The sequence below is a fragment of the Aspergillus mulundensis genome (assembly GCF_003369625.1).
Source record: "Aspergillus mulundensis strain DSM 5745 chromosome Unknown scaffold_0, whole genome shotgun sequence".
Classification (NCBI taxonomy): domain Eukaryota; kingdom Fungi; phylum Ascomycota; class Eurotiomycetes; order Eurotiales; family Aspergillaceae; genus Aspergillus; species Aspergillus mulundensis.
In genome coordinates this window covers 156,764-183,591 of record NW_020797888.1, presented here as the reverse complement: position 1 = coordinate 183,591, position 26,828 = coordinate 156,764, and the positions used below count along the sequence as shown (strand labels likewise).

At 53.9% G+C, this 26,828-nt stretch overlaps 11 protein-coding genes across 11 annotated transcripts; 7 read left to right on the top strand and 4 right to left on the bottom strand.

Moving 5' to 3' along the window:
* Positions 1-516: 516 nt before the first annotated feature.
* Positions 517-2,036, top strand: DSM5745_00042 (MmgE/PrpD family protein; the record flags this gene model as incomplete). The annotated part of the gene is made up of 2 exons (XM_026742058.1): positions 517-750; positions 822-2,036. 2 exons carry the CDS (start codon positions 517-519, stop codon positions 2,034-2,036), a joined length of 1,449 nt encoding a protein of 482 aa, XP_026607903.1.
* A 160-nt stretch (positions 2,037-2,196) lies between these two features.
* Positions 2,197-3,783, bottom strand: DSM5745_00041 (aminotransferase-like domain-containing protein; the record flags this gene model as incomplete). The annotated part of the gene is made up of 1 exon (XM_026742057.1): positions 2,197-3,783. One exon carries the CDS (start codon positions 3,781-3,783, stop codon positions 2,197-2,199), a length of 1,587 nt encoding a protein of 528 aa, XP_026607902.1.
* Positions 3,784-4,119: 336 nt separating this feature from the next.
* DSM5745_00040 (uncharacterized protein) lies at positions 4,120-8,280 on the top strand (the record flags this gene model as incomplete). Its single annotated transcript, XM_026742056.1, has 5 exons — positions 4,120-5,837; positions 6,255-6,997; positions 7,051-7,480; positions 7,534-7,828; positions 7,879-8,280. The coding sequence occupies 5 exons, from the start codon at positions 4,120-4,122 to the stop codon at positions 8,278-8,280; spliced, it is 3,588 nt and encodes a 1,195-aa protein (XP_026607901.1).
* Positions 8,281-8,881: 601 nt separating this feature from the next.
* On the top strand, positions 8,882-10,209 carry DSM5745_00039 (T6SS phospholipase effector Tle1-like catalytic domain-containing protein; the record flags this gene model as incomplete). Its single annotated transcript, XM_026742055.1, has 2 exons — positions 8,882-8,915; positions 8,957-10,209. 2 exons carry the CDS (start codon positions 8,882-8,884, stop codon positions 10,207-10,209), a joined length of 1,287 nt encoding a protein of 428 aa, XP_026607900.1.
* A 1,286-nt stretch (positions 10,210-11,495) lies between these two features.
* Positions 11,496-14,780, top strand: DSM5745_00038 (uncharacterized protein; the record flags this gene model as incomplete). The annotated part of the gene is made up of 7 exons (XM_026742054.1): positions 11,496-11,918; positions 11,968-12,082; positions 12,134-12,979; positions 13,050-13,440; positions 14,160-14,335; positions 14,399-14,551; positions 14,617-14,780. The coding sequence occupies 7 exons, from the start codon at positions 11,496-11,498 to the stop codon at positions 14,778-14,780; spliced, it is 2,268 nt and encodes a 755-aa protein (XP_026607899.1).
* Positions 14,781-15,773: 993 nt separating this feature from the next.
* DSM5745_00037 (MFS transporter) lies at positions 15,774-17,319 on the bottom strand (the record flags this gene model as incomplete). The annotated part of the gene is made up of 2 exons (XM_026742053.1): positions 15,774-17,012; positions 17,059-17,319. 2 exons carry the CDS (start codon positions 17,317-17,319, stop codon positions 15,774-15,776), a joined length of 1,500 nt encoding a protein of 499 aa, XP_026607898.1.
* Positions 17,320-18,337: 1,018 nt separating this feature from the next.
* DSM5745_00036 (uncharacterized protein) lies at positions 18,338-19,360 on the bottom strand (the record flags this gene model as incomplete). Its single annotated transcript, XM_026742052.1, has 3 exons — positions 18,338-18,674; positions 18,734-19,099; positions 19,149-19,360. 3 exons carry the CDS (start codon positions 19,358-19,360, stop codon positions 18,338-18,340), a joined length of 915 nt encoding a protein of 304 aa, XP_026607897.1.
* Positions 19,361-19,878: 518 nt separating this feature from the next.
* Positions 19,879-20,991, top strand: DSM5745_00035 (D-mandelate dehydrogenase-like dehydrogenase; the record flags this gene model as incomplete). The annotated part of the gene is made up of 2 exons (XM_026742051.1): positions 19,879-20,024; positions 20,070-20,991. The coding sequence occupies 2 exons, from the start codon at positions 19,879-19,881 to the stop codon at positions 20,989-20,991; spliced, it is 1,068 nt and encodes a 355-aa protein (XP_026607896.1).
* Positions 20,992-21,143: 152 nt separating this feature from the next.
* On the top strand, positions 21,144-23,020 carry DSM5745_00034 (uncharacterized protein; the record flags this gene model as incomplete). The annotated part of the gene is made up of 4 exons (XM_026742050.1): positions 21,144-21,454; positions 21,502-21,599; positions 21,646-21,983; positions 22,208-23,020. 4 exons carry the CDS (start codon positions 21,144-21,146, stop codon positions 23,018-23,020), a joined length of 1,560 nt encoding a protein of 519 aa, XP_026607895.1.
* A 954-nt stretch (positions 23,021-23,974) lies between these two features.
* DSM5745_00033 (cytochrome P450) lies at positions 23,975-25,695 on the top strand (the record flags this gene model as incomplete). The annotated part of the gene is made up of 4 exons (XM_026742049.1): positions 23,975-24,203; positions 24,259-24,797; positions 24,847-25,472; positions 25,524-25,695. The coding sequence occupies 4 exons, from the start codon at positions 23,975-23,977 to the stop codon at positions 25,693-25,695; spliced, it is 1,566 nt and encodes a 521-aa protein (XP_026607894.1).
* A 32-nt stretch (positions 25,696-25,727) lies between these two features.
* DSM5745_00032 (uncharacterized protein) lies at positions 25,728-26,787 on the bottom strand (the record flags this gene model as incomplete). Its single annotated transcript, XM_026742048.1, has 3 exons — positions 25,728-26,415; positions 26,467-26,610; positions 26,669-26,787. 3 exons carry the CDS (start codon positions 26,785-26,787, stop codon positions 25,728-25,730), a joined length of 951 nt encoding a protein of 316 aa, XP_026607893.1.
* Between the last annotated feature and the right edge of the window lie 41 nt (positions 26,788-26,828).

The following is a 26,828-nucleotide window of genomic DNA, read 5'->3' as shown; positions in this document are numbered from 1 at the left end:
GACGGCACTGACTGTGGCCAGAGTTATGGACTTGAGATTCTTTGTTTCCAAGGACTCCGGGAAAACGATGGCCTCGGGCGAAATCTCCGTCACCTCCAAGTGTTTACGCTGTTCAAAGCACTGGATCTAATAGTATGCCGCTATAGCTCCGACGAAGGAAGCCCAGGGCCTGGGCAACCCCCACCGATCGACCGCCGATCCATCGTGATCGGTCCGCAATGGCGTCAAGTTTACACTCAAGGAACTATGACGTTCGATCTGAGATCTGCGAACAAGAGATCTTGGAAAACCGATAAGAATTCGCGAGATCCCATGGGTACCATTCATAGTCAGATAAGCTCCTGCCTCGAGTACCGGTATCGCCGAAGCACAGCGGTGTTAGCGGCGTTAACGAAGCATCCGTCGTTGCCTGGTTGACTGGCGCAATATATAAGCACTAGAGATCGAGCCTTATTCTGCACCCCCTGACATTTCCACGAACACTTGTCAGAGAATCAGCATCGTCAACAATACAGAATGGCGAATGACAATGATACCCAGCCCGGCGTAACCCGGCACTTCTGCTCATGGGTCGAAGGCCTCACATTAGAAGACATCCCAGAGGACATCAAAACCAGAGCGAAATATCTCATCCTCGATGGAGTAGGCTGCGCACTTGTCGCATCTCACCTCCCCTGGACCGAGAAAGCGACAAGTATCGTTCTGGGCATGGAAGGCGAGGGCCCTTGCCCGGTCTGGGGATATGACAAGGTACATCCCGTTCCGTTCCCTTTCCTACCATTCTCGAATGGGAGAAGTATGGGTATCTAACAGCAAAGCAGAAAATAAGCCCCCTCCCCGCCGCGCTGCTAAACAGCACCGCAATCCAAGGCTTCGAGATCGACGACTGGCACTCCCTCGCCCCCGTGCACTCCAACGCAATCGTCCTCCCCGCTCTCTTCGCAGCCGCCTCAAACGCACGCTCTACCGGCACCGGCCCCGTCTCTTCCGGATCGTCCCTCCTCCTCGCAACAATTGCCGGCTACGAAACTGGTCCCCGCGTCGGCCTCGCCCTGTACGGGAGCCACATGCTCAGTCGCGGCTGGCATTCGGGCGTTGTCTTCGGGCACGCGCAAGCCGCAGCGGCCGTGGCCAAACTCCTGCATCTCCCGACAGACCAAATCGAGGATGCGCTGGGGATAGCATGCACGCAGGCGTGCGGGCTCATGTCCGCGCAATTCAGCAGCGACGCAAAGCGCATGCAGCACGGCTTCGCGGCGCGGAATGGCCTTTTTGGAGCGCTTTTAGCGGCCGGCGGGTACAGCGGTATCAAGAATGTCTTTGAGGAGCGGTATGGCGGGTTCCTGGGGACGTTCAGTCAGGGGAGTGGGAAGGAGCCGCCGTATGTCGAGGAGGAGATTGTGAAGGGTTTAGGTGAGATCTGGCAGACGGAGAATATTCGCGTCAAGCCGTATGCGGCTATGGCGGGGACGCATGGGAGTATTGATGCGATGGCTGCTTTGCAGAGAGAGTATCCGGATCAGCTGGAGAATTTGAAAAGGATCAAGAAGATTACGTTTGAGATGTCGGAGGCGGCGTTCAAGCATGGTGGTTGGATTGCTAAGAGGCCGCTGACTGCGACGGGGGCGCAGATGAGTTGTGCTTATGTTGCGGCGGTGCAGTTGCTCGATGGGCAGGTTCTTGCTGAGCAGTTCCGGGATAGCAATTTGAATCGTGAGGAGCTTTGGGAGCTGGTTGGGAAGACGGAGTGTTGGCAGACGGAGGAGTTTGAGAATCTCATGTCGCAGCGGGCGACGGTTGAGTTTGAGGATGGGAGGTTGATATCGACGTTTGTTGGGGCGGCGAAAGGCGTTGATCCGCCGTTGACGAATGGGGAGATTGTGGATAAGTTTCGCATGTTTACGAGGGGCTTGATTACGCAGGAGAGGCAGAGGAAGATCGAAGAGCTTGTGCTGGGGTTGGAGAGGCTGGAGGATATTGCGGAGTTGGAGGCGTTGCTGAGCGGGATTACGAAGTCCCCATTCGAGGGCTCATAGCGCCATGCAGGCAGTTTCTGCATAGCGCTGACTAGTTATGGACCAAGGCTTAGTGTTCTGGCATAGAGCAAGCAGGTGCATGGTCAATAGAGCATGTACATATGGAAACATATTGGGAAACATCAAGCAGTAGAGCTTCTTCCTTGATCCACGGAACCATCTAGACAGCTGAAATACCCGTGAGTCCAAACTCTTTCTTCAGCACCTCCCCAAACAACCGTACACCCTCCTCCAAATCGTCCTCCTCAGCCGCCGCAAACGTCATCCGGAAGTTCAGCTCCCTTTGAGCACCGACATTCCTAGCGGCAGAGAACAGGGAGCCTTTGGCGACTAGAACACCAGCCTCCAACGATTCAGCCAAAACGCGGGCTTCTAGTGTCTGGAGTTCGTGATCAAGACCATCCGGATTCACACCCGCGGTCCGTGGAGTGCTTGAGAGATTGTTCTCAAAAGTAGGGTGCTTTGTCCAGTCAACACTGATCCAAAGAAACATGCCGTATCTAGGTGGGACCCAGTGCGCAATCTCATGTGGGAGGTAGCAATCACAAGCGCGGAGCATGATATCGCGGCGCCGCTGATACCCAGCTGAGAGATGGACCAACCATTTCGCAAACCCGTCGTGGCCCCAGGTACAGTCGAGGAGAGACCAGAGCATCAGCTGTGACGGGCCGTTGACGGCGACTGTTGTGACATCCTGGTATGCGAGGAACTTGTCGATTACTTGGGACGATGCAGTGACCCAGCCTGCGCGTAGTCCTGGGGAGAGGATCTTGGATGCGGAGTCGAGACGGACAACCCGGCCGGATGTGTCGAGGGATAGATACGATGGGACTGATTCGTCTGCGAATACTTTAGCGGACATTTCTGACTCTTTCCCTGGTGTGTAGTCGCCCAATCGGAGGAAGTAGTACGGGTCATCTTCGATGATGATGAGATCGTGCTTCTCGGCGATATTGTAGATCGCTTTTCGCCTCTCAGTGGGTTGGCTGAACCCTGTCGGGTTCTGGCCTGTCGGGATGGTGTACAGGACTCTCGGCTTGGGACCCAGAGACTTGTCCCAGCAGATCAGTAATCCCTCCAAAGCCTCGGGTATAAGGCCATCAGCGTCCATATCCGCAGCGTAAACTTGAAGTCCGTTTAGCACTGCGGCTTCAAGAGATCCAGGATAAGTATGACGTTCCGTGAGGATAGTGTCGCCTCGGTTGCAAAAGATCCGCAGTGCTGCTTCAAATGCAGCCGTTGCACCGCAGGAGAGGAACACACCCCAGTCGCGGTATGGCGGATTGTGGACGAGTTCAATGTGTTCTGTCAGAAATCGGAGAAGGTGCGGCGAGCCGGCTGACCGGCCATAGTTGAGGCCGACGGAGAGATTGTATGCATCGCCGTATTTGGGAATAGTGCACTCCGTGGTTATGTACGGGTTGCCTGTGCCATTGCTGATCTCGGTCAAGACATCGTGCGCCTTGAAACTGAGTGACTCCCAGGGATAGTACTCGGCTGTTGGCCGTCCTGTCCCAAGGGTGATGATCCTCCGTTTTCCCGCTGGACTGGAAGTTTGCTTGAATTCAGAGCCCTGGAAATGTTGGCTTTCAGCGCTGAAATGAGATTCCCAACGTTTAGCGAGTTGGTGACTTTGAGTATAGTGGGACTTGAAGTTGTCTGAGGATGTGACTGGCGCAACGGTCAAGGGTAACGGCGCCGAGTTAGCCCGGAGGGCCTCGATGTCGGTAATCTGTAGGCGAGCCATTGGATGCTTAGCAGAATTGCATGTCTCCATGCTTCCTGAGGGTCTTATATACCTGGAGATCTTCCCATCTCTTATCTTCATCCAATATCGTTGCGTGTTTCGGAGTAACCGGAGTGAGCCTGACCTCTGTCCGAACACCCCGACTTAGGCCGACGCCGTTGCTGCAGACCGCATGCTTGACGACCATTTAGTTTACCGGAGTATATCACGCCGATGGGGGGCGAAATGGCGCTGTGGCAGGACTACCGACGTTGGAGTACATATAGCCCCCAGAAACCTGGATATAGCTTTGATTAATTCCACTGTGAATATCTCCCAACTTTCCTGCCACTCACAATGCCATCCACATCTCTCGCTGAATACCTCTTCAATCGTCTCCGCCAGCTGGGCATTGGTTCCATTCATGGTGTTCCAGGAGACTACAATCTAGCATTGCTGGACTACGTTGAGCCCGCCGGTCTACGCTGGGTCGGAAACACAAACGAACTCAACGCAGCATATGCAGCGGACGGGTATGCCCGCATCAAAGGCGTGGGGGCACTCATCACCACCTTTGGTGTCGGAGAGCTGTCAGCTGTGAATGCCATTGCAGGAGCATATGCTGAAAGGGCGGCAGTTGTGCATATTGTCGGTACGCCGGCAAGGGCGGCGCAGGAAGGTCGAAAATTGTTCCATCACACTCTGAATGATGGAGAATTTAGACGGTTCGCGAATATCTATGCTCAGGTCACGGTAGCCCAGGCAAAAATATGGGATGCCGGTACCGCTCCTCGCCAGATCGACGACGTTTTGCGCCAGTGTCTCGTTCAAAGCCGCCCGGTTTATATTGAAGTCCCCGTGGACCTGGTGGGTGCCGAGGTGGTAGAAGTTGGCTTGCTCGACTCCATTAAACTCGATGCGGTATCACCGAGTTCGAAGAGCGATAGAATTCTGGCTCGAATCATCGACCGCATCTACAACGCAAAGCATCCGATTCTGCTCGTCGACGGTGAAAGCAGGCCTATGGGAATAGTGGAGGCCGTCCAAGCTCTTGTCACCTCGTCCGGATGGCCAACCTGGTGCACCGGATTTGCAAAGGGTCTTCTCAACGAGACCCTCCCCAATTTCCACGGAATATATCGAGGTAGTTACGACTCCCCTGCGGTCACCAAGCTCTTCGACCAGTGCGACCTTGTGCTGTTCTTCGGGCCTCATCTCAGCTCAAGTAATAGCTACGGCTACTCCAGCATCCCCGAGGTGGAGAAAACGATTTCCTTCACGGACAACGAGGTCAACATTGGCACCGAAGTAATCCGTGATGTCCACGCGAACTTCGTTATCACGCGTCTTGCCCAGTGCCTTGATCTCAACAAGATCTCCCGCTATGACCCTTATCCTGACCTTCCGCGCGATTCCCTGCTTTCTTTCTCGACGGCGAAAGTGGAGGAGTCTATCTCGCAGGATCGCGTCTGGCGGTTGGTAGCAAACTTCCTGCGACAAGGCGACATCGTCCTTGGTGAAACTGGAACAGCCGGTCATGGGGTGAGAGAGATGGCCCTGCCCAAGCACGCTCGACTCTTCACACCTGTGACTTGGCTTTCGATTGGGTATATGTTGCCTGCAGCCCAAGGAGCGTCGCTGGCGCAGGAAGAGCTCATTTCTTCCTCCTCTTACCATGGTATAAGCGATGCGCGAACCGTTCTCTTCATTGGCGATGGCAGTTTTCAAATGACAGCCCAGGAGATGGCAACAATTATCCGGCTTGACCTCGACGTCGTAGTCTTCTTGATCAACAACGACGGGTATACCATCGAGCGGTGTATCCACGGTCGCAAACAGGTGTACAATGACATTGGACGGTGGAGGTACTTGGAAGCACCGAAACTATTCGGGGCGAGAAGCGATACATTTACTGCATCGGTAAGGACATGGGGTGAGCTTCGAAAGGTGTTGGAAGACGAAAGGCTTCGGAAGGGAAAAGGATTGAGGATGGTCGAGGTGGTCATGGATCGCGAAGATGCACCGCAGGGGCCATTGCTCGAGTACCTGCGGGATCAGAAAGCCCGAGACTTAGTGTAGAACGCTTTGTATGATAAATCACAAGAGATACGAGAATGAATAGTGGTTTAGAGTGGAGTGGTGTTGCTGAATGCATTTCCGGGCTAACTCCGGTCCGAGACTCCGAGACTCCGGATTTCCGGTTCTCCGACCTCTCCCAAATCTCAATTCTCCGATCTCTCCTCTCCGACCTCTCCCATCACACCGAGGGCAATGGCATCAAGGCAGGCAGCTTGTGAACCATGCAGAAAATCTAAGCTGGCTTGCGATCATGATCGGCCAGTATGTAAACGCTGCAGAAGCGGCAACAAAGTCGAAGGCTGCATTTACCGCACCGCCCCCTTCAAGAGGAGGAAGACGGATGGGCCACGGGGAAGGTGCGATCAATGGCCATCTCCCGCCGGGTCGCATGATCGCATCTAACAATGTCGCAGCATTGCCAATACTGTTCACCTTTATCCTACCACGCCGACCACCTCCTCCCCGACAGCCACCCCTCCCAACCGTTATCCAAACCCAGGCTATGTCGGATCTTCCAGTCACTCTGTCATCTTCAACCACATCCCGCCAGCGCCCGATGCCTCCGGCACGTTTTCGCGAGAGGAAACAACAACGACCCTTGCAACAGCCGCACGGCCGCAGCCTGAAGATGAACTACTGCTCCACCAGGGCGCCGAGTCGCTCCGCAATTTGTTCGATGCCTTCCCTCTCCCCAGCATGAAGGAGCTGGTTAAGGTATGGCTCACCAGCGGCGCGAATCTTTCACTGACCGGTGGCATCATCCAACACTGCATCGATGCCATCAACCTCCTTGTACCTACGACGTCAGACGACTGGCACGTCCTCAACGCAAGAAATCTCCTCACGAATTCGGGGCGACCATTGGAACTGGATTCGCCGACTTTTCCCGAGTTCTGTGCTCAGTTCATCGACCATGATTTGCGTTGGGAGATGTTGGGCATTTTCCTAGCTGCTGTTACCCGTGCCGCGATAGATACGCCATTCTTTCCATCGCTATACGCGAGCGACGAAAGGAGATATACACTCAGGAGGCTTTGCACCAGGGCTTGCGATTATGCACTCGAACTATCCCTGTCACTTGATTGCTTGAATGATCTCCAGGTGTTCCTCCAGTATGAGAACTGGATTTTGCACACCCATGTTTATGGTGATCAGAGTAAGTCTGAACGTCAAGTATCTCATACGATAACTTTCTTACTGAGAGTCCAGGTTACTCATCGTGGCGGAAACTAGGCGACTTGATATCGTCCATTTACGCCAGGGGGTATCACGAAAAGCTACCTGACGGTAACCCTGGCCCACCCTTCTTTGTTGCAGAAATGCGAAAGGCCGTTTTCGCACGAGCATACTCTGCGGACAAGAATGTTGCCATATTTGTCGGTCGGCCTCCGCGTATGAACAGGCATTTTTGTCATTTCCAGGTTCCATGCTGCTCGCCGGGATCTGACGTCTGGCTGTTGTCAGTATCTCGCTCTGGTCAGGCATCCGACACCAATGTCTGCCACTGGGATCCTGATACCAAAGCTAGCTTTATGGCTGAGTCTCGGTGGACTGCGTTGTGCGCGACTTTGAAGGAAGACCTTCTGTATCTTCATCGCGAGCACTCTGGAGGCACTGTGGCGTTCCGAGAAAGGGCTTCGTGAGTTCCTTTACCTGTTATTCGCAACATTTGACCAATACTGAAACGAGCAGGGAAATCAAACTAAGGGCTGACGAGCAGTTCCGGCTACTCCCTAGCCACTTTCAGCACTGCGGCAGCCTGAGGGCACGAGCTCGGGCCTTGGACCGTTTTGAGGGAGACTTCCTCGGAGCCGTGCGCTTGAATCATCTTCATGTACTGTTTTTGCTCCAGTTGCTACAACTCGACTCTCCAGCGCAGCCGGACCCTCCGATAATTGAGGTTGCAGAAGAGATGGTCCTGATCGTTGTGGACTTGATCCTTCTTCGAGATCGGCTAGTCAACTCTGGCACCAGTCTTGTCTGGAAGGTATGCAGTGTCCAAAGCTCCCGTTTTATGGTGAGTCTAACACTGTGCAGATAGCGTACTATGGCCTCCCTGCTGCAGGAATTCTGTTGCTTGCCATGCTGAATCGTCGGTCCACTCCAACCAATGCCCCTCATTCCCCAAGTCCCAGGGCGCTCCAGCACCTTACCGTCCTCGCAGCAGAGTTGCAAGCAGGGTCTATAATCCAGCCGCGCGATCCAAACTACGACCTGATGGCCAAGGCCACACATGCGCTCCAAAGTTTCATAGACTCCGCGATGTCCGAGACAATGCAGACGGACTACGCTCCTCGTCTGCCAGATCCAATGATGGATGAATGGCCTGGTTTTACGAACTCGCTTCCCATGGACTTTGAGATCGGCTTCTGGGAATCATTGGCTGATCACCCGCTGTTGAATCTGAATGGGCCATCGGGAAGTACGGGCCTGGAGTGAATCGGAAAATTCCCTTGTCGTGTATGCACGTAGTCGACAAATGTCCTTCCATGGGTCGGCAGATGAATGCTTGACGTCAACATAGCGAGGGCGACTGCTCCTCCGGTTTGCACAGGCAGAGCTTCCCACCCGGCACAGATATATATTTCCGCTACGATTCCGCTCGTGGGCATGTCAGCACCAAGCCGCGTACGTATACCATACAGTTCAGTTCGTTCGACGCTCGGTAACCATTTCGTAACGAGCCAGTTTTTTTGGCTGAGACCCTCTGATCAATACATGGCCTGGGGTGTTACACCAAATGCTTGGCTACAGCAGCAACACGAGTCGCGACCGCGATAGGGACCGCGCCACGGCGCAGCCAAGCCCTGGCATTGATTCTGTTTGGTGAACAGCCACCCTGCCTCGCTCAAAATTGCTATAGTCATGACGCGCTATCTCGTGTTCGAACCATGATTTTCAGCTGGCTGCAGCTTATCCCTGCGGCGTCAGCTGAGCCCCAGATTGAACTTTGAAGACTTAAGAACGAGCTCGTACCCTGACGCGATGCGATGGGAAATTATCCTCCAGTCACTCGAATAATTGGTGAGATTCAGATAACATGACAGCAAAGCGACTCATTGTCTGTTGCGATGGTAAGTGTCCTAAACGTTGGCGGAACATCACATACCAACAGTCCCAGGGACGTGGCAGGATTCAACCGATGATGTGAGCGAGCCTCCGTCCAACGTAACTCGACTTTCGCGAGCGCTCAGTCCTAGCGCGATCGTCGAGGAAAACGGTGTGCGACGCGAGATTCCCCAGATCGTGTACTACCAGAAGGGCGTGGGGACCGGGACGGGCGACAAATACTTTGGAGGTACAGTTACACAGTGCAACTTCCCCAGTCCACTTCCCAATACTAATCAAGACTGGACAGGTGTCACTGGCGTCGGTCTCAGCGCGAATGTCCGCGCCGCGTATGGCTTCCTGGTCGACAACTATGCCGACGGCGACAAGATCTACTTCTTCGGGTTTTCGCGAGGCGCATACACGGCGCGCGCTGTCGCGGGTCTTGTGACACAATGGGGCCTGCTCACGAATCGCGGGATGGACAACTTCTCCAACGTGTACAAGGACTTTTATGACAAAAAGATCGCAGGATACACGGACGAGGAGCGACGCAAGCTGGGATTCCGCCCTCCGCTTCCCCGGTTCACGGTCGAGCTTATTGGCGTCTGGGACACGGTCGCGTTTCACAAGCCTTGGCTGGGCAAGTGGTATGGCGAACAGCTGGAGTTCCGGAATACGCAGCTCTCGAGGGAGGTCAAGTATGCGTATCATGCGCTCGCGCTGGACGAGGAGCGAACAGCTTATCAGCCGACGCTCTGGTCCGAGCCGGATAACCCGGACGGACAGGAGATGCTCCAGGTCTGGTTCTCTGGGGTGCATACGGACGTCGGCGGGGGTGGCGATGACCCCCGGCTATCGAATATCGCGCTGGCTTGGATGATAGCGCAGTGCACGAAGCACAACCAGCTCGCTTTCGACATCGAGGAGTATCTCTTTGACCACCCCCCCCGGGAGATCGAGGCAGATACCACGTGGGCGACCAAGTTGGGCAAAGTCCCACACGGTAGCTTCACTCGAACCCTCGAGGGGCTGCTGGGTGGGAAGTCGGTCCGCACACCCCTTGCGTATGCCCAGGCTGGCTCCGAGAAGCGCCCGACGCATGAGTTGATTCATGTCTCGATCAAGGATCGGGCGCTTAGTGTTGCGCCAGCTGGGGCCGTGCGGTGGGCCTCGCCTGTCATTCGGGGACAGCAGGCTGGCGCTGCTCGGACCTGGAAGCTGGAGAACGGGCGTGAACTCGTTGAGGATGCTCCCCTGGACGCTGAGTATTTTATGAAGGGGAGGATTCGAACGGTGCATGTGGACAAGGCGGATTGACCTTAGGCATTGCCGCATTTTGGATTCGTAGTGTTGCTTTCTACGACATGTTTTACAGAAATTAACAGAGTAATAAAACATTTCCATCGGGTCATCTCCGATCCTTGACTTAGGGCACCGGATATCGGCACAAACCCCCAATTGGGGCTAAATTCTGGAGTCCGGAGACTGGAGTCGGAGCCTGGGGATTGGTCTGGAGTTTGGAGAAACCACCAGCTGGCGAAACCGCCTGATCTCTTTTCCGCGTCTCCTTTTTCTAAATTCTGTGTGTCAATTCTTTCTTGTCTTCGCACGCTAAGCCACCGCCACCAACTCTTGGTGTGCTTGCCAGTGCTTGTTTTTCTCCCCGAGAAAGTCTACGAACTTGAGAATATCGAGACTGTCCAGGCTTACTGTATCCCGGAAAGCCTCAATCTACATAGGTACTAGAGGAGGGCCCTCCCCGCATAGGGCGCGCTTCCCCAGACCTTGAGGTACCTCCGTACGTCCCCTGAGTCATATGACCGAGCCCATTCTCCCCGAGTCCATCCCACAACCACGCCGCGTCACTACCAGAACCGAACCACCGAGATGGCGCCGCCAGGTCGACTTGGCGTCATCAAGCTACATTAGTAGACGCTTGTCACATACCCCGTCCCTCAATTGGTCGTGGCACTCCTTGGCCTCTGCCCTCGACGGCGCTAGGCATCCCTCGGAACGCCCAGTAGCCAATGCCGTCCACGGCTGCCCGTTGGCTGTGGTCAAAACTCGAGCCAGGAGCCCTTGATCAAGGACTACGCCGAACCGGCTTTGGTTGTGCACGCCGGGATTGGGCCGAAGCCGGCTGGCATATATTGCCTGCCACACTTGCGAGTCACGGGCGGCGTTGACTCGTTGGTACATTGGTCTGGGGGTCTGGTGGTTGACTCGTGCTGTTGCTGTCTGATCCTAGTCTGGTTCACATTCCGCTTACCTTTCATCCGGAACTGGTGTTGGGCCCGGGAGGTCGAGAAATTGTCTGACTCGTTTCCCACATCTCCCCAGATGGGGTTATCCAGTTCTTGAACACCTGATAGGCCCCCGCCGACTTGTCCCCTCCCTGGAGACCACGCGAGTGACCCCAGCAGAGGCTAGAGCGTCCGAGGGAGAAAAAAGTTGATGGTGCGACTCAAAGACCAGAACATTCCCCTGGGTATATATGGGGCCCCATCCCCGCGACTCCGACAGCTCTTGCTGTTTTCTTTCCCGTAGCCGTCTTCACACTTCCCTGCATACGTTGCTCTCACTGAGAGGCCAAAGTAGTCAAGATGGTCGTCAGCCAATCCGTCGTCGGCCGCACGAATGCGGAGAAACCCCACGGTCTGGCGGGTATGCTCAAGAACCCCTACGTCTTCATGACCTGCGCCTTTGCCTCGCTCGGTTGTATCATGTACGGATACGATCAGGGTGTGATGAGTCCTGTTCTTGTGATGGAGAACTTCCAGAATCACTTCCCTGGCCTCATGGGCTCAACGATCCAGGGATGGCTGGTGTCGGCGCTTGAGCTTGGTGCTTGGGCGGGTGCGCTGTTTAACGGGTATCTTGCCGACAGGATCTCGCGTAAGTATTCGATGATGGTGGCTGTTGTTGTCTTCACCCTTGGCTCTGGGCTTCAGGCTGGTGCGCAGACGCCGGCGTATTTCTTTGCTGGACGTATTATTGGTGGTTTGGGGATTGGCATGTTCAGTCATGTATGCCTATTTGTCTAAGTTTAGTGTAGGATGTGCTGACGGTGAACAGGTCATTCCTCTGTACCAGGCTGAGATTGCGCCGCCTGAGCTGCGTGGTTCGCTTGTCTCGCTGCAGCAGTTGTCCATCACCATCGGAACAGCTGTGGCGTTCTGGCTCGACTATGGTAAACCCGTCGTCTTATCCTCACATTCTATCACTTGCTAACATCTGCCAGGAATGCAATTCGTCGGCGGCACCACCTGCAACCCTGAAGGCCTCAGCGACCCCTACCTCGCCGACGGCTCCTTCGACTACGAAACCGCCCACGGCCACACCTGTCTCGGCCAGAAGACCATCGCCTGGCGCTTCCCCCTCGCCCTGCAGATTCTCTTCGCGTGGGTCCTCTTCTTCGGCATGTTCTTCTTCCCCTTCTCGCCCCGCTGGCTCATGTCCCAGCACCGAGAGGAAGAGGCGACCATTGCGCTGTCGAAGTTGCGCAGGCTCGACCCCAACGATCCGCTTATCAGGGCGGAGGTGCTTGAGATCAAGGCCGCTGTCATGTTTGATGAGGAATCGGACCGCGAGGCCGTTGCGGTTGGTGGAAAGCTCGCGCCGTGGAAGGCCCTCTTTGCGCCGAACATGTTTAAGCGGTTGGTTCTTGGATGTGGTATGCTCTCTCCCCTCCTCTGGCTTCCCTCAGCAAAAGCTAATGCCAGGCGTCGTGCAGGAATGATGATCTGCCAGCAATTCACGGGTATCAACGCAGTCCTCTACTACGCGCCGCAAATCTTCGCCTCGTTCGGCTTCTCCTCGTCCAAGCAGACCCTCCTCGCCACCGGCGTGACAGGTATCCTGCAAATCATCTTCACCCTCCCCGCCGTGCTCTTCCTCGACAAGTTCGGACGCAAGACCTTCCTTATTATCGGTGCCGCTGGCATGTTCTGCTGCCACATCGTCGTCGCGACCGTCGAGGGTTTATACCAGGACGACTGGGCGCTCAATGAAGGCTTGTACAAGGCGCAGGGATGGGTCGCTATCGCGTTCATCTGGCTCTTTGCGGTGAACTTTGCGTATTCGTGGGGTACGTCGCCTCTCATCACTTCCCGGCATTTTCGTCCTGACCCATCATACTAATGAGGATGAATCTATAGGTCCCGTCTCCTGGGTGCTCGCTCAAGAAATCTTCCCCAACAGCGCTCGCTCCCGCGGCGTGTCCATCGTCGCGTCGACAAACTGGATGTTCAACTTCGTCATTGGTCTGACGACCAAGGACATGCTGAACAGCATGAAATACGGCACGTACATCTTCTTCGCGATCTTCAGTGCGCTTGGCGGCGCCTTCATTTGGTGGTTTGCCCCTGAGACCAAGGACAAGACGCTCGAGGAACTCGATATTTACTTTGGGGGTGGTTCCGACTCGATTGCGGAGGCGGATCGTGCTCGGATGGCGCGGATTAATGAGGAGCTGGGCCTTAGCGGCGTGGAGAAGGTTGAGGACTTGGTGGATGAGAAGAAGGCTGCTCATGATGAGTTGAGGGAGATGTGAGTGACGACTGATGGACTCGGACTTCAAGACATGGGAAGCTGAGCTGAGTCTGATCGGAGACTTGATGGTTGCGATGTCGGTGAGGGGGAGGGGTGGCGGTAAGGCGTTGCTATGGGTCTCATGGAGCTTGGAGGGGACCTTGATGATAGTGCAGCGCCACAGTTCAATAATGTCATTGTTGCTCCGTACAATATGGATCTCCGTAGTCACGAGTAGCATCGAAATTTCGAGGTCTTCGGTCACAGTGGACAGGGACCGTGGAAGGTACCGCGAAGGCCTGACCGTGAGAAGAACTGCCAGACGATGAGAACGCACCGGTGGTCAGCAATGCCATCATCAGCTCACAGGTACCTAATCCAAACCAAGTCCACAAGCTGAAACGACGCTCTCTCGCCACCGCCATTCTCCCTCTGTGGCTCAGTCATACGGTGAGACACCACAACGTTGCAGAGAACGCTGCTGCCTAGAGCCCTATCTGGCTCTGACGGGGCCTCTGGATCGAAAATTGGGCGATCAGCAATGCTAAGCCATTCACGCCAGTCTTAGCCAGTCTTAGCCCTCTGTCTGTCCAATGGCCGCATCTTATCCGCTGGGTCTGGCCCACCGTACATGGCCCACCAAAGCTTGGGAAAATAGCGCCTCGGGCTATTATTATCGCACTTCAGCTGTGACTGTGCCCATGATGCAACTGTGGCTTGACCGCGGACTCCTGAAGTCAACTCGGTCTCCGAGTCTCCGGCTCGAAACGACCTGGGAGCTACCCCGCTTCGAGGGGTATAAAGGCCCCTGTCCCGGACGCCGAATCTCTTCTTCAGACATCATCACATCCTCTACCATCTCTTAACGTTTTCACCTCTTTCTACATCACTCAAGACATCATGGGTTGGTTCGGTGAGCTTCAACCTTCAACTCGCGCTTTCAAGTCATCTCACTAACCTGCCTTTCTCTCAACAGACGGCGACACTCACCAGTCCCGCTCCTACGAGGAGTTCAACAACCTCGATGCTGGCAACGAGGAGCACCGTGCCAAGTTCTCCCACGAGCTCATCGCCGGCGCTGCCTCCTTCGAAGCCATGAAGGCCTACGAGCAGCACTGCGAGCGTAACGGTGCGTCCATCCATCGTCTCTTCCCGCCACCCGAATAAACAAACAGGGCTGATGATGTGCAACAGGCAAGCCCGAGTCCCACGAGACCGCCAAGGAGCTCCTCGCTGGTTTCGCCGGCGCCTTCATCGACCGCGAGGTTGAGACCCGCGGCCTGGACTTCATTGACCGTGAGAAGGCCAAGCGCCATGCTCGCCAGCAGGTTGAGGAAGCCTCCCGCCAGGACTTCTAGATGCGGAAGTGAATCTTGTTTTTGAGCGTGCGAGTGCTTGAGTGTATATATGTTGTTGGGCTACCGATCCCATTCCTCGACATCAATTGAAATTCAATCCATGTCGTTTGTTTACGCTGAAGTTTGTAGCTGTCGTATTCATGGATTCCGCCTTCATCGTCGCAGTTCCCGGAAACAGGCACGTCCTTCCAGTGGCGCCAGGGGTCCGCGTAGACCTTGCCAAATAGATCAGCGATTGTTGGACGTGGATTTGTAGCTTCTGAATCTGAAATTGCCTTTCGTAATTCTTCATCGCCCAATGCCTGTTTAATTAATCTCCCGGCCGCTGCCCCGAGTGAAGCCATAATGGTTTTCTCCTCGGAATGATCCAGCAACTTGGTGGCCTCGAACTTTCGCAGCAGAGTCCTTGATGTGACCTTTCATATCTCGGTTTCCCCAGGCAAACGGCGTAATGCTTTGAAAACTGCAGGAGGGATTTGAGGACAGGGAGGAATGTTTTGTGAGAAGACCCCCAAAGGACTGAATGTTTTTGGAAGGGGTCACTCAGTGAAGGGTCACAGGAAGACGACTCGCTTGCCTAGATGGGAGACATGGCTTATTAGCAATCACTCAGGCCAGACGATAACTAAAGGCGGACTACCCGTCGCATCTAGCCGCTTTGCAGACTTGCTTCATTGACAGCAAGCGTTGGTACTCACATTGTGTACGTCGACTAGATCGCTTGGGTATTGAATCGGACCTTTTTTTTGGTACCGGCATCCGGACGCACTTGACGACGAGAAGGTCTGCGGAAAGAATGAGAGGTGGGGAGAGAGAGAAGAGACAGGAGGGGCGGAGGTGCCTTCCGCGAAGAGGTTGGAGGTTCCTTTTGTCTTGGCATTGCCGCCAGCCATTGTTGCATTAAGGGGACAAAGTTGAGGGGTGAGCGAAGGCATATCATTTCTCATTATTCATCCGCTTTTCTCGAGGAAGAGCGATCTATTCAAAGGTATCCTAAGCACCGAGCGCATCAATCTTCGCCTGCCTCTCCTTCCTCCACCTCGGCCCCAACCTTATAACCACCCAGAGTAACGGCGCCGTACAGAGCATCACCAGCGCAATGAACGTGAAACACCATCCCCGCCCCATAGCATCGAGCATAGGGTCAATCAGTGCAGTCGCACCAGCACCAAGCAAGCACCGCACAAGGTTATTCGAAGCGGTCGCAGCAGCTGCATTGCTCGGGTAGAAATCAACCAGGAGTGTACCGACTGTGTTGAACGACCCAGTAAGGAAAAGACCCATGAAGAACAGAATTGTTGTGGGGGCCGCGAGGTGCACGCCGTAGTCGAGGCACCAGCCAAAGGCAATAATTGTGAATGTGCCCAGCGCCAGGAGGGGAAGGGCGATTTGGAGCCGGGCTTTTTCGATGGGGAAGTGGGTGAGATTGCGGTTCCGGGTTTCGTGCAGGGGCACGTTTAGCTGTTTTGCGAGGCGGCGGTAGTTGAAATCTAGCATTTTGCCAGTGGCGATAGATGCTACGGTCGCGCCTAGGCCGAACGGAATGTAGCATAGTCCGATCTGGAGGTCGTCGAGTCCATACAATTCGTCGTATATCGAAGGAATCGACGCACTGACGTCGTAGAAACCGGCGAAGAGGATCGCGTTCGCAATAAGGATGATACTGATATCCTTTTGGAACACGATAGATAGTGTTCGAATTGGATTCGGGAATCGAAGCTTGGGTCGATTGTAGTCTTCAGGCAATGGCTGCTTCCGAGCTCTAAATAAAGCCATCCAAGGCATGTTCCACTTCGGCGGCGGGATAGATCCATTCCCCACGATCGCTCTTGCTGTTTCTGGGAAGAAAAGAACGAAAGGAACCAGAAAGGCACCAGTGAAGATGGTCAGAAACCAGAAGATCGATCGCCAGCCGAGATACTGCGAGAGAAGACCACCGACGACGGGCCCCATTGCTGGTCCTAGCAAAGACCCGGCAGTGACAAAGCCCATATACGACCCTCGCTCGGCAGCGATGGCAATGTCTGAGACGACACCTGCTGAGAGCGCGATAGTCGTGCTGCTTCCGGCGCTTTGCAGACATCGCAAAACAAACAAGGCGGCGAAGTTATCCTGCAATGCCAGCCCGATGTTGGCGGCGATATAGATCAAAAAGCACACAAGGTATGCAGGTCGTCGGCCAGCCCTGTCGGCAAAATCTCCGACAAACATAGGAGAGAGACCTTGAAATATCTGTTTATACTTAGCGACACTATCTTTTAAATGGTCGGAAGCATACCATGTAACTTGTCAGCGTAAGGTTGATCAGCGCGCCGGTCACGCCGAGGTCATCTGCGATACTGTTCAAGGCAGGAAAGTAGATCTGCGAGGAGACGGGCGAGAAGAAACCAGCCCATGATGCCGAGAAGACTATGTATCGTTTCTGATATTTGGTGAAGACAGAGTATGGGGGCCCCTCGGTAGTAGTTGAAGCAACTACATTGAGCCCTTCTTTTCGCACGGCGTCAGTCTTTTCTGACGGACTAGGGTCAGACGCCATGGATGCCTGCACTCAGTCCCAGACATTGTTAAGAAGATGGGAGAAAGAAGTCGGGAAGATGGAGATAATTCGGCACGCTTAGCCGAACAGCCTTTGATAAGCGGAGCGGATATTCCAGGCTGTTGACTCTTGCAAAACTTGGAGACGCGCTATCCCGCCAATGAGCGTTATTCTAGTGCTAATCGTGCTCTACCTCCACTATCGCTATAACTATGTCGTCTACTAAACAGCAGTTCTACTCTTGGCGCTCTCGCGTCGAGATTGATCGGGTACCGCGCTCAGGATCGATCGATATCCTGAACGATCGCCACGCGACTCGTCATCGTTCAGTTTGAGGGTTTGGTGTCCTAGGGGCATTGCGCTCAATTAACCGCTCCATCCGAGTGGAATCAAAGCGCAGTTTATCAAGAACATCGGAGGATGCGAGCAAGGGTGCCCTGCAAGATAAACGCACAGTTTATGACTGGGCGTTGGTGTACCCTTGGAGGGGGGTTTCGATTGCACTGTTGGTCTATATCGTATAGAATATCCTTGCGACAATAGATATACTTTGCACGCCCTGATGAGATACACCTTAGGGGTGATGATAGTCAACGATCGGAAGAGGTTGCAGAAGTCGGACCGTTTCCTAATCACTGATGGTGCTAGCTGGGGTAATAAACGGCAGACTTCGTGCACCGACGGAGCTGACGATGCGAGCCACCGTTAGAACGGTACGCCTGGGTTGATCCCTTCCGTCAAACAGCGACGCGAATTGCATTTCGGGTCCCACATGATTCAGACTTGGGAAACGAAAGACCGATAGCCCATCTGGAGATTTCCCGGCATCAGTTGGATTCCAGCTCTAGCAATTTGAGTGTGGACTAGGCAGTTGGGATAGCACGCAATCGAAGACAGAAGCCGTCCCAAAAAGCGGACCGGAGCGGGGGAAAAAAAAAACATGACTCCCGTGCGTTCGACGGCCTGACAATTATGGTCGGGCTCCGAAAGTTCATCCGGATGATTTGGCTAAGCTTTGCTATGACGGTGGTTCCACAGAGGCTGGCATCGGTTCCGTTGGCGCTGGCCTGGGTTCAATAGGACCTGACATGGATTCAGTGGCATCTAACGTGGGTTCGGTAGAAGCCGGGGTAGGTTTCGTGGAGCTGGGCGTATTCGACTTCTTCTTCCCCTGGGGTTTTCCCTTTTTGATGAATAGTGGGAGATTCCACGGGCCCCTCTTGAGATTGAGCGTCTTCCGTGCTTTTTCGGCTTCCTCCGCAGTAGCAAAGTCAATAAAGCAATGTGTGTCTGTGGGAGGCCTAGCTAGATTGTGCATATGATTGCGACAGGGTTTCGGCGGGCTGATATTCTCACTGATTATTGCAGTGTTTTGTTAGCAGCGGTTTAAATGTCGGAAAGCTACAAGACTTACACAGTGAAGCCCTTGAAGTGCTCCACCATCCGTCGCCTGAAGTCATCCCTCTTCATTGGTCTGAGCGGTAACCCCCTGACTGTCAGCCGTTGTCCACGTTCTGAGTACCAAGTGCTTTTCCGTCCCCGTTCTTCTGGCCAGTTATGCACGCCTGGCTGATTACACAACTGGCTTTCAGGGCCCCCGAGCTTGGGGGGTAGTAGTTGTTTGCTCTCAACATGCTGAACTGATAGGATCTGGCCCCTAAATTCTCGTCCGTTTAACAACTGCATTGCACGATAGGCATGCCTACTCGATCGGAATTCCACAAAGGCGAAGCCTGGATTTTTCCCAGTGAACCGAGATATCTTCATCCGAATGTTAAGACTAGGCGCTGTCAGTGTGCCGTTTGCATAATGGTGCGAGTAGATCATACACCTCAAGCCCGAGTCTCTTGAAAAAATATTCCAACGTCGTTTTACCTATATTACGAGGGAGGCCGCCGATAAACCTCTCGGTTGGTAATGTTCCTGGAACATTACTCCATGCGCGGTTACGGGTCTCGATTACCTGCTCTAGGATTGATGCAGGGTCAGGCGGCTTCCGGTCGTTTTTGGGAGTCGAAGTTCGAGAGTCTGTTCCATCCATAGAGCGTTAGCCGCGTCTATTGACGATAGCAAAGAAGGGTGCTCACTTACCTACCTTGTCGCGACGGCCGGCCGCTGGAAAAGTAATTCCCGCCAACAATGCGGGGCGAACTCGTTGCAAGCCGGGGAATCGAGCGATAGAACTGGGTCGAGACGTCTCGACAAAAGCTTGATTGGAGAAGCATGTTCTCAATGACAGGGCGTCAACCCAGCAAGTTGTGAGAGCTTTTCTCGCGCTTGTTTGAAGTTCTCAGGTGTCCGAAGTCTCGGGACGCCACGGAATTCTCCCAATCTGGTTTAGCCTTGTGCACCTTGCTCGTGCAGGTTATGTAAGCTATGCCGCATGCACATCGGCCTGGTCTCCGCGCTCTCTCTCTCCCACCAACAACGCCCTGGTGCAGAGGTCCATTTTGCTTACCGGAGGCTGTCCGAACACTTTGATTTAATCTACAAAGGCTCCGGCACCATGCTGCATCTTTATTATCTTAACTTGACTACGAGCCCATCACAGTTGCCGCCATGGACAGACCCATCGTCCTCCATCTAGGCGACCTAATCAAGTACAACCAAGATTTCTATGACAATGACTTTCTTGCTCGATTCAACGTCATTCGAAACAATGCGTTCGATCGCCCGACGTTTATCAAAGCTCTAAAAGAGAAACGGTTGGTGCAGTTTCACAGTGCATTGTTCATCGCTGACCTGTACAGCTACGGCGAATTCGTCGCAATCTTTCGACCACACTTCCAGTCTGGAGGAGAGATGGGCCAGTGGGACGACGAACTTATCGCCTTATTGCCAGACTCTGTTCGCATCTTCGCATCCGCGGGAGCTGGATTCAATTGGGCGGATGTCGAGGCTCTCGGGCGCCGCGGGATCTGGTACGCGAATGGCGCGGGCGCATCGGACGAAGCAGTCTCAGACACGACTCTCTACATGATTCTCTCCGTGTTCCGAAACTTCACTCGAGCGCAGCTGGCTGCTCGGACAGCGGATCCAGAAATCTTTACGGCAACGCATAAGCTTATTGCGACGATCTCGCATAACCCGCGAGGCCATATTCTGGGCCTCATTGGGCTCGGCAACATCAGCAAGAAGGTGGCGGTCAAGGCTCAAGCTTTGGGGATGTCGGTCCATTACTATGATGTTGTCCGACAGGATCAGGAGGTGGAGCAAACCCTGGGTGTCACTTACCATGAATCACTGGAAAGTCTACTGAAAGTGTCGGACTGCGTTTCGCTGCATACTCCGTTGAATCAGCATACGAAGCACCTCATCAACCGCGACACTCTGAGGATGATGAAGCCTGGGGCACGGCTTATCAACACTGCTCGTGGGGAGGTTGTCGATGAAGAAGCTCTAATTCAAGCCCTGGAGGATGGCTCGTTATCCGCAGCTGGCCTGGACGTTCACTACCATGAGCCGCAGGTCTCTCCGAAACTCGCGGCCATGGAAAATGTCACCCTCACCACCCATATTGCCGGAGGCGCTCTGAATACACGTATCAATTTTGAGCTCAACGCTATGAAGAACATCCTCGCTACTGTAGGATCTGAGGGAGAGCTCATCGGACAGCCATTTACCCCTGTCAATGCCAAACAGGTGTTAGATTATCTTGAAGCGCAGTCTTAGCTACCAAATCACCACCAATCTCACGAAGATTTTATTCCTTTGTTCCTAATCTGGTTATCCAGTCACCCTGCTGAGTTTACTTGACAGCGATCATCGGGCTTCGGACTTCTCTCCACTTGTTTTCGTCTGGGGAAATCCGGGGACCCCGCACTATGCTTCCTGACAGCTCGGAAACCAGTCCGTATCATGCCATGCTACAACAAGTCAAATATGCAGTATTCCCGCAGGCAACTCCACCTGGAGACCAGCTCCCCACGCATCTTAACATGGAACAAGCCAAGCAACAGATTGAGACCATCGATAAGGTCGGCATTCCTCCGCTACAGGAACTGCCACTCCCAGCGGAGCTGGAGGAGCGAACTCCAGAGGATCTGGAACTCCTGGAGAACAAGCTAGTGCGCCGGCTTGACTTTCATCTCATGCCCGCTGTGGTCATCCTGTTCCTCATGAACATTCTGGATAGGTACGTTCAGTCGCAGGTTTCCTTCTCAGGTCACTAATGAACTCCAGGAACAACATTGCCAATGCCAAAATATCCGGGCTGCCAGCCTCTCTTGGCATCACGAATACTCAGTACAATACTTGCTTGATGATCTTCTATGTCGGCTGTATTTCTCCCTGCATGCTCATCGAGAACTTGCTGATGTACGTCAGATGTCCTAACTCAGGTGCCGTCGAACATCTTGATCCTGAAGGTCAAGCCGTCATTGTACATCGGGCTCGTCACGGCAGGCTGGGGCATCGTTTCGATGTGCCAGGCCTTCACCACCAATTTCGCTGGCCTCTTCATGTGCCGTTTTATCCTAGGCCTCATTGAAGGCCCATTCCTGCCCGGTGTCTTCTTGCTCCTCTCATGCTGGTACAAGAGGTCAGAGCTTCCACCACGCATCGCGATACTCTATGGAGCCAATATGTTGGCTAGTGCATTTGGTGGGTTGATTGCCGCTGGAATCATCAGCCGGATGGAGAACAAGTTAAACCGGCCGGCGTGGGTACGTACCTCAACCTGATGTCTGTCTTCCTTTCTGACCAGATAGCAATGGCTCTTCATCATCGAAGGCGCCATGACTATAGCTATCGCTATCCTTGTCATCCCATTTATTCCGGATTTTCCTCTAGCCACGAAGCGGTGGTGGCTAACCCGAGAGCAACAACTTCTAGCGGCAGGATTTATACCGTACAAGCGTCTTCAAGATGAATGCTGACAATGTAACAGGATTGGCGACTCCAAAATGAGAACGCGGGCATCGAAGACACAGATCCCAAGTCCCTAACCTGGGGCGTCAAACAAGCGGTCCGCGATCCAAAGCTGTACATGTTCATCATCATGCAGATGTCGCTCATCACCGCACAATCCTTCAACAACTTCTTCCCCTCCATCGTCGGGACCCTCGGGTACAACGAAACCATCACCCTCCTGCTCACGGCACCACCCTACTTCGCCGCCTTCATCTGCTCCCTCTGCATCTCGTTCCACGCAGCTCATAAACAGGAGCGCGGACTCCACATCGCAATTCCATTGCTGTTCTCCTTCCTAGGCAACCTCCTCGTACGTCAACTACTCACTTCACCCTCCCCAACCCGCATTGCTAATCAGCCCGGGCGCCAGGCGATGTTCATCCCCACAACCGGCGGCCGCTACTTCAGCATGTTCCTCATGACAGCAGGCTCCTACTCCCCCTACAACCTGTGCGTCTCATGGCTCAGTTCGTCGCTGCCCCGACCGCGCGCCAAGCGCGCCGCCGCCCTGGCAATCATGAACCTCATGGGTGCGGGCGTCGCGCACTTCTACACCTCGTACATGTTTCCGGACTCCCAGAAGCCGAGGTACTATGCTGGCGGCGGGATTATGAGCGGGGCTTGTCTGCTCTGTGCGGTTATGGCGCTGACGATCAAGTGGTACCTCCGCAGGGAGAATCGGCGCATGGATGAGGAAGAAGATAGGGCGGAGGCTGGCGCGAGCGCGACTGGGGCTGTTAGTCGGAGGCTGGGTGAGGGGCAGGTTCTTGCGTTCAGATATGTGCATTAGACTGCTTTACTGGAGAGTTCTAATGATATCCACGCGTCTTGTCTTTTAGGGTTGATGCCTTGGTGCCTGGATTGGCTCTTTTTGTACTACCGTAGGGTAGCCCATGTAAACAACGCCTCGGTCCCTCAGCAACGCGTTTGCGAGCGAGACGCGTAGTGGTGAGCAGGAGACGAGGTTTTTTAGGTTATAACAAGTCCATTTTAAGCGCATGATATGCATCATTGCTCTCGTACACAGTCAGGGTGAATTCGTCGTTGCGGCTGCGATTCCTGATATATATATCTTGGCCCCGTATCCGAGAAAGATAACAACAACCAAGCGGTTGGACAAGAGATAGGGAGGTTCTTGGAAAAGTGTGGAAGACATTTCAATACAGAATTCCCTTTTACACAAACAAGACTGCGGGCTCACCTGGCGTGAGGTAGCTACGGAGTACTTTCCAACGCGGAAGTCACGTTGTTGCCGGGTCTGCCGGTAGACAACAACTCTACAACAACAACCACCAGTCCGCAAGCTGGGGAGTATCACCAGACTGCGTCTTCAAATCAGAAATAACGACAGTCACGTCGACCAATCGGCATGAACCTTCGGGTTTGCAATGTCCTCCGACACCGCGCCAGCAACCCTCCATGCTCCTCCACCACTCGCTGGCGGTTTTCTCTCGAGCCTAAAGCGATCCTTCGAAGCTAAACCAGACCGTCTCACATGGCATTATCTTGTCCTCAATCTGATTGCACGGATGGATGCTCGCCATTACCTGCGACTCCGCTGCACAAACTTTGAAACTACCCAAGCCAACGCTAATCTAAGAAGTGCCTTGTTCGGAAGGAGTCTCCCCATATGGTGAGACAATCGAGACGTCAAAATCGTGATTGCTAACGGTGCTAGCGATCTGCTTAAATAACGATACCCCCTCGCAGACAGATGGCTGGAGTGACACTGACCATCTCAACCATGGCTCGAATCTTCCTAGATTACCCCTTCAGCACGTGGATCATATTCATTGTATCGACGCACATCCTCTATGTGCTGGGGCTAGTTGGTTATCGCCTGTTCTTTCATCCGCTGGCCGGATTTCCAGGCCCCAGATATGCAGCTCTCAGTCGCTGGCACGAAGTCTACCACGATGTCTACCTTCAGGGGAAGTTCATCTTCTGGATCAAGGAGCAGCATAGGAAACATGGTGCGTCTGCCTTAACGTCCCGACCACACCCTTCTAACCTTTAATACTCTTCTAGGCCCGATCATCCGCATCGCCCCAGACGAGCTACACATCCTGGACGCCGACCTCTGGGAAACAATCTACACGAAAGCCGGCCGCGTCGACAAATACGCCTGGATGTCTGGTCGATTCGGAAACGATACCTCCGTTCTAACGACCGCCCCGGATGATCTACACCGGATCAGACGAAATGCCCTCAATCCGTTCTTTAGCAGACAGCACATCCTCGGGCTCCAGGATATCATCCGTCAAAAACTTGATACCCTGATCGGACGAGTCGAGGAGTATAAAGCGCTCAATGCGCCAATGCCCATTCACCGAGGCTTCATGGCGTTCAGTGAGGATGTCATCATGCAGTACTGCTTTGGCCATGATTATTCGGCGGTAGGAGAAGACGGGTGGGCTCCTACCCTGCACGACGCGTTTATGAATGTTACTATCGCGGGGAACACAGCGTTACACTTTCCCCTGGTCCCGAAGATCATGAACGCTTTGCCGCAGGCTTGGATTGAGAAGCTCGATCCGGTCTATGCGCCCATCTTTCGGATGCAGAGAGTGAGCCGGCTCCAACCTTGCCTCTAGAAATGCTAAACAAAGTGGATAGGACCTCGGCAAGCAAATCCGAGACATCAAGCAGTCTATAGCAGCTGGCTCGTCCAGTTCTGACAACGACAGGCAAACTGTTTTCTCAGACCTGATACATGGCGACTTACCCGAGGCGGAAAAGGCAGACCGGCGACTCCAAGACGAAGCACAACTTGTCATCGGCGCAGGCCTCGCAACGACTGGATGGGCACTTACCGTGGGAACATTCTACCTCCTCGACAACCCCAATGTCCTTGCCCGTCTGCGTCGTGAGCTCGATGAAGCTATTCCGGGTTCGGCCTACGATTTGGATAACCCTACCACGGCCCTAGAGTGGACCAAGCTCGAGAAACTTCCTTATTTGACCGGCGTCATCAAAGAAGCAGTTCGGCTGTCGCATTCGACTACATCCCGGAATGTACGTCGTCTGCCAAAACCAATCTATTTCAAGGACTGGGTTATACCGGCTCATACGCCTGTCTCGATGACGATTCCCTTCCTACATCTGGATGAGGAGATTTATCCTGATTCAAACTCGTTTGTTCCGGAGAGGTGGCTTGATAACCCGAAGGCGAAGAATGGGGCTCCCCTTGAACGATACTTTGTTGGCTTTGGAAAAGGGACTAGGTCATGCCTTGGACTTAAGTATGTGCTCTTCACGTCTAGTCCATCACAGTGCTGACATATGTGATGCAGTCTCGCCTGGTGCGAGCTATACCTCGTCTTCGCATCATTCTTCCGCTTCTTCGACTTTGAACTATTTGAGACAGACATATCCGACATTGAGCTCGCTCACGATTACTTCCTACCCCTCCCAAAGCTTGATTCAAAGGGCATTAGAGTGTTTGTTCGACACAGAGATATTTGAAGCTGCAGATGTACAGAAAAAGTAATGTCCATCTACTCCAAGTCAACCGCCTCGTCATCATGGAAAACCACCGTCCCCCAATTCGGCCGATTGAACCTCTTCCCCTTCGGCACCGCCAATCCATCCATCTCCATCATCTCGGCCTCATCAAGCACAAAGTTCCCCTTCAGGTTCTTCTCAATTCGCGCTGGATTCGTGCTCTTGGGTATGACGCTCCATCCTTTCTGAATGCCCCAGCTGAGCATTACGTTTCCCGTATCGCAGTCTCTTCTTTTCGCAATTGAGGCAATGACCGGTTGTTGGTGTAGTGTACTTCCCGATCCACCCAACGGTCCAAACGCTGTCTGATGGATCCCATGTTCATCGCAAAAAGCATGGAGTTTATCCTGCGGAAGCAGCGGCTGGATCTCGGTTTGGTTTACGGCTGGGACAACCTTCGCGGTCTCCAGCAGTTTCTTCAGATTAAGGGTCGAGAAATTCGCAACGCCAATTGCCTTGACTTTGCCCGTATCAATTAGCTTTTCCATCGCGCGCCATGTATCGCGGAAATCCCAGCTCTTCGCATGCACAGTGCGGTCTTCTTGGCCGTAGTTCGCGTCATTTGGAGATGGGTCGAGTGTCACGGGCCAGTGCATCAGGTAGAGATCCACGTAGGTGAGGTTGAGATCGCGGAGGGACTTGTCCAGTGCGGATGCGACGCGGCGGTGGTCGGAGGACCATCTAACGCCCTTGTTAGCAGGCGATAATGGGTCGAAAATCCACTCGTCTTACAGCTTCGTCGTGACAAAGTACTCCTCGCGCGGTACTTTGGTATTCTTGAACACCTGGCCGATCTCTGCCTCGTTGCCGTCTGTTGAGGTTAGCCTGTGCTCGGTAGTGTGCATGATGGTACAGCGTACATAGAGGAGCGCAGTCCTGGGCGGGTTAGCTGGTTGTTTATGCCATGGCAGAGTCACGTACAAAGTGCCTATACCCTGCATCAAAAGCAGCCTGCACTGCGGCCGCTGCTTCGCCAGGTCCGGCCTTCCATGTGCCGAAGCCCACGGCTGGGATCTTTGCACCTGTGTTTAGGGTGAATGTCTCGGTAGCCATTGCTGTGCTTGATTACCCGAACTTCACGGCAACAGTCACTA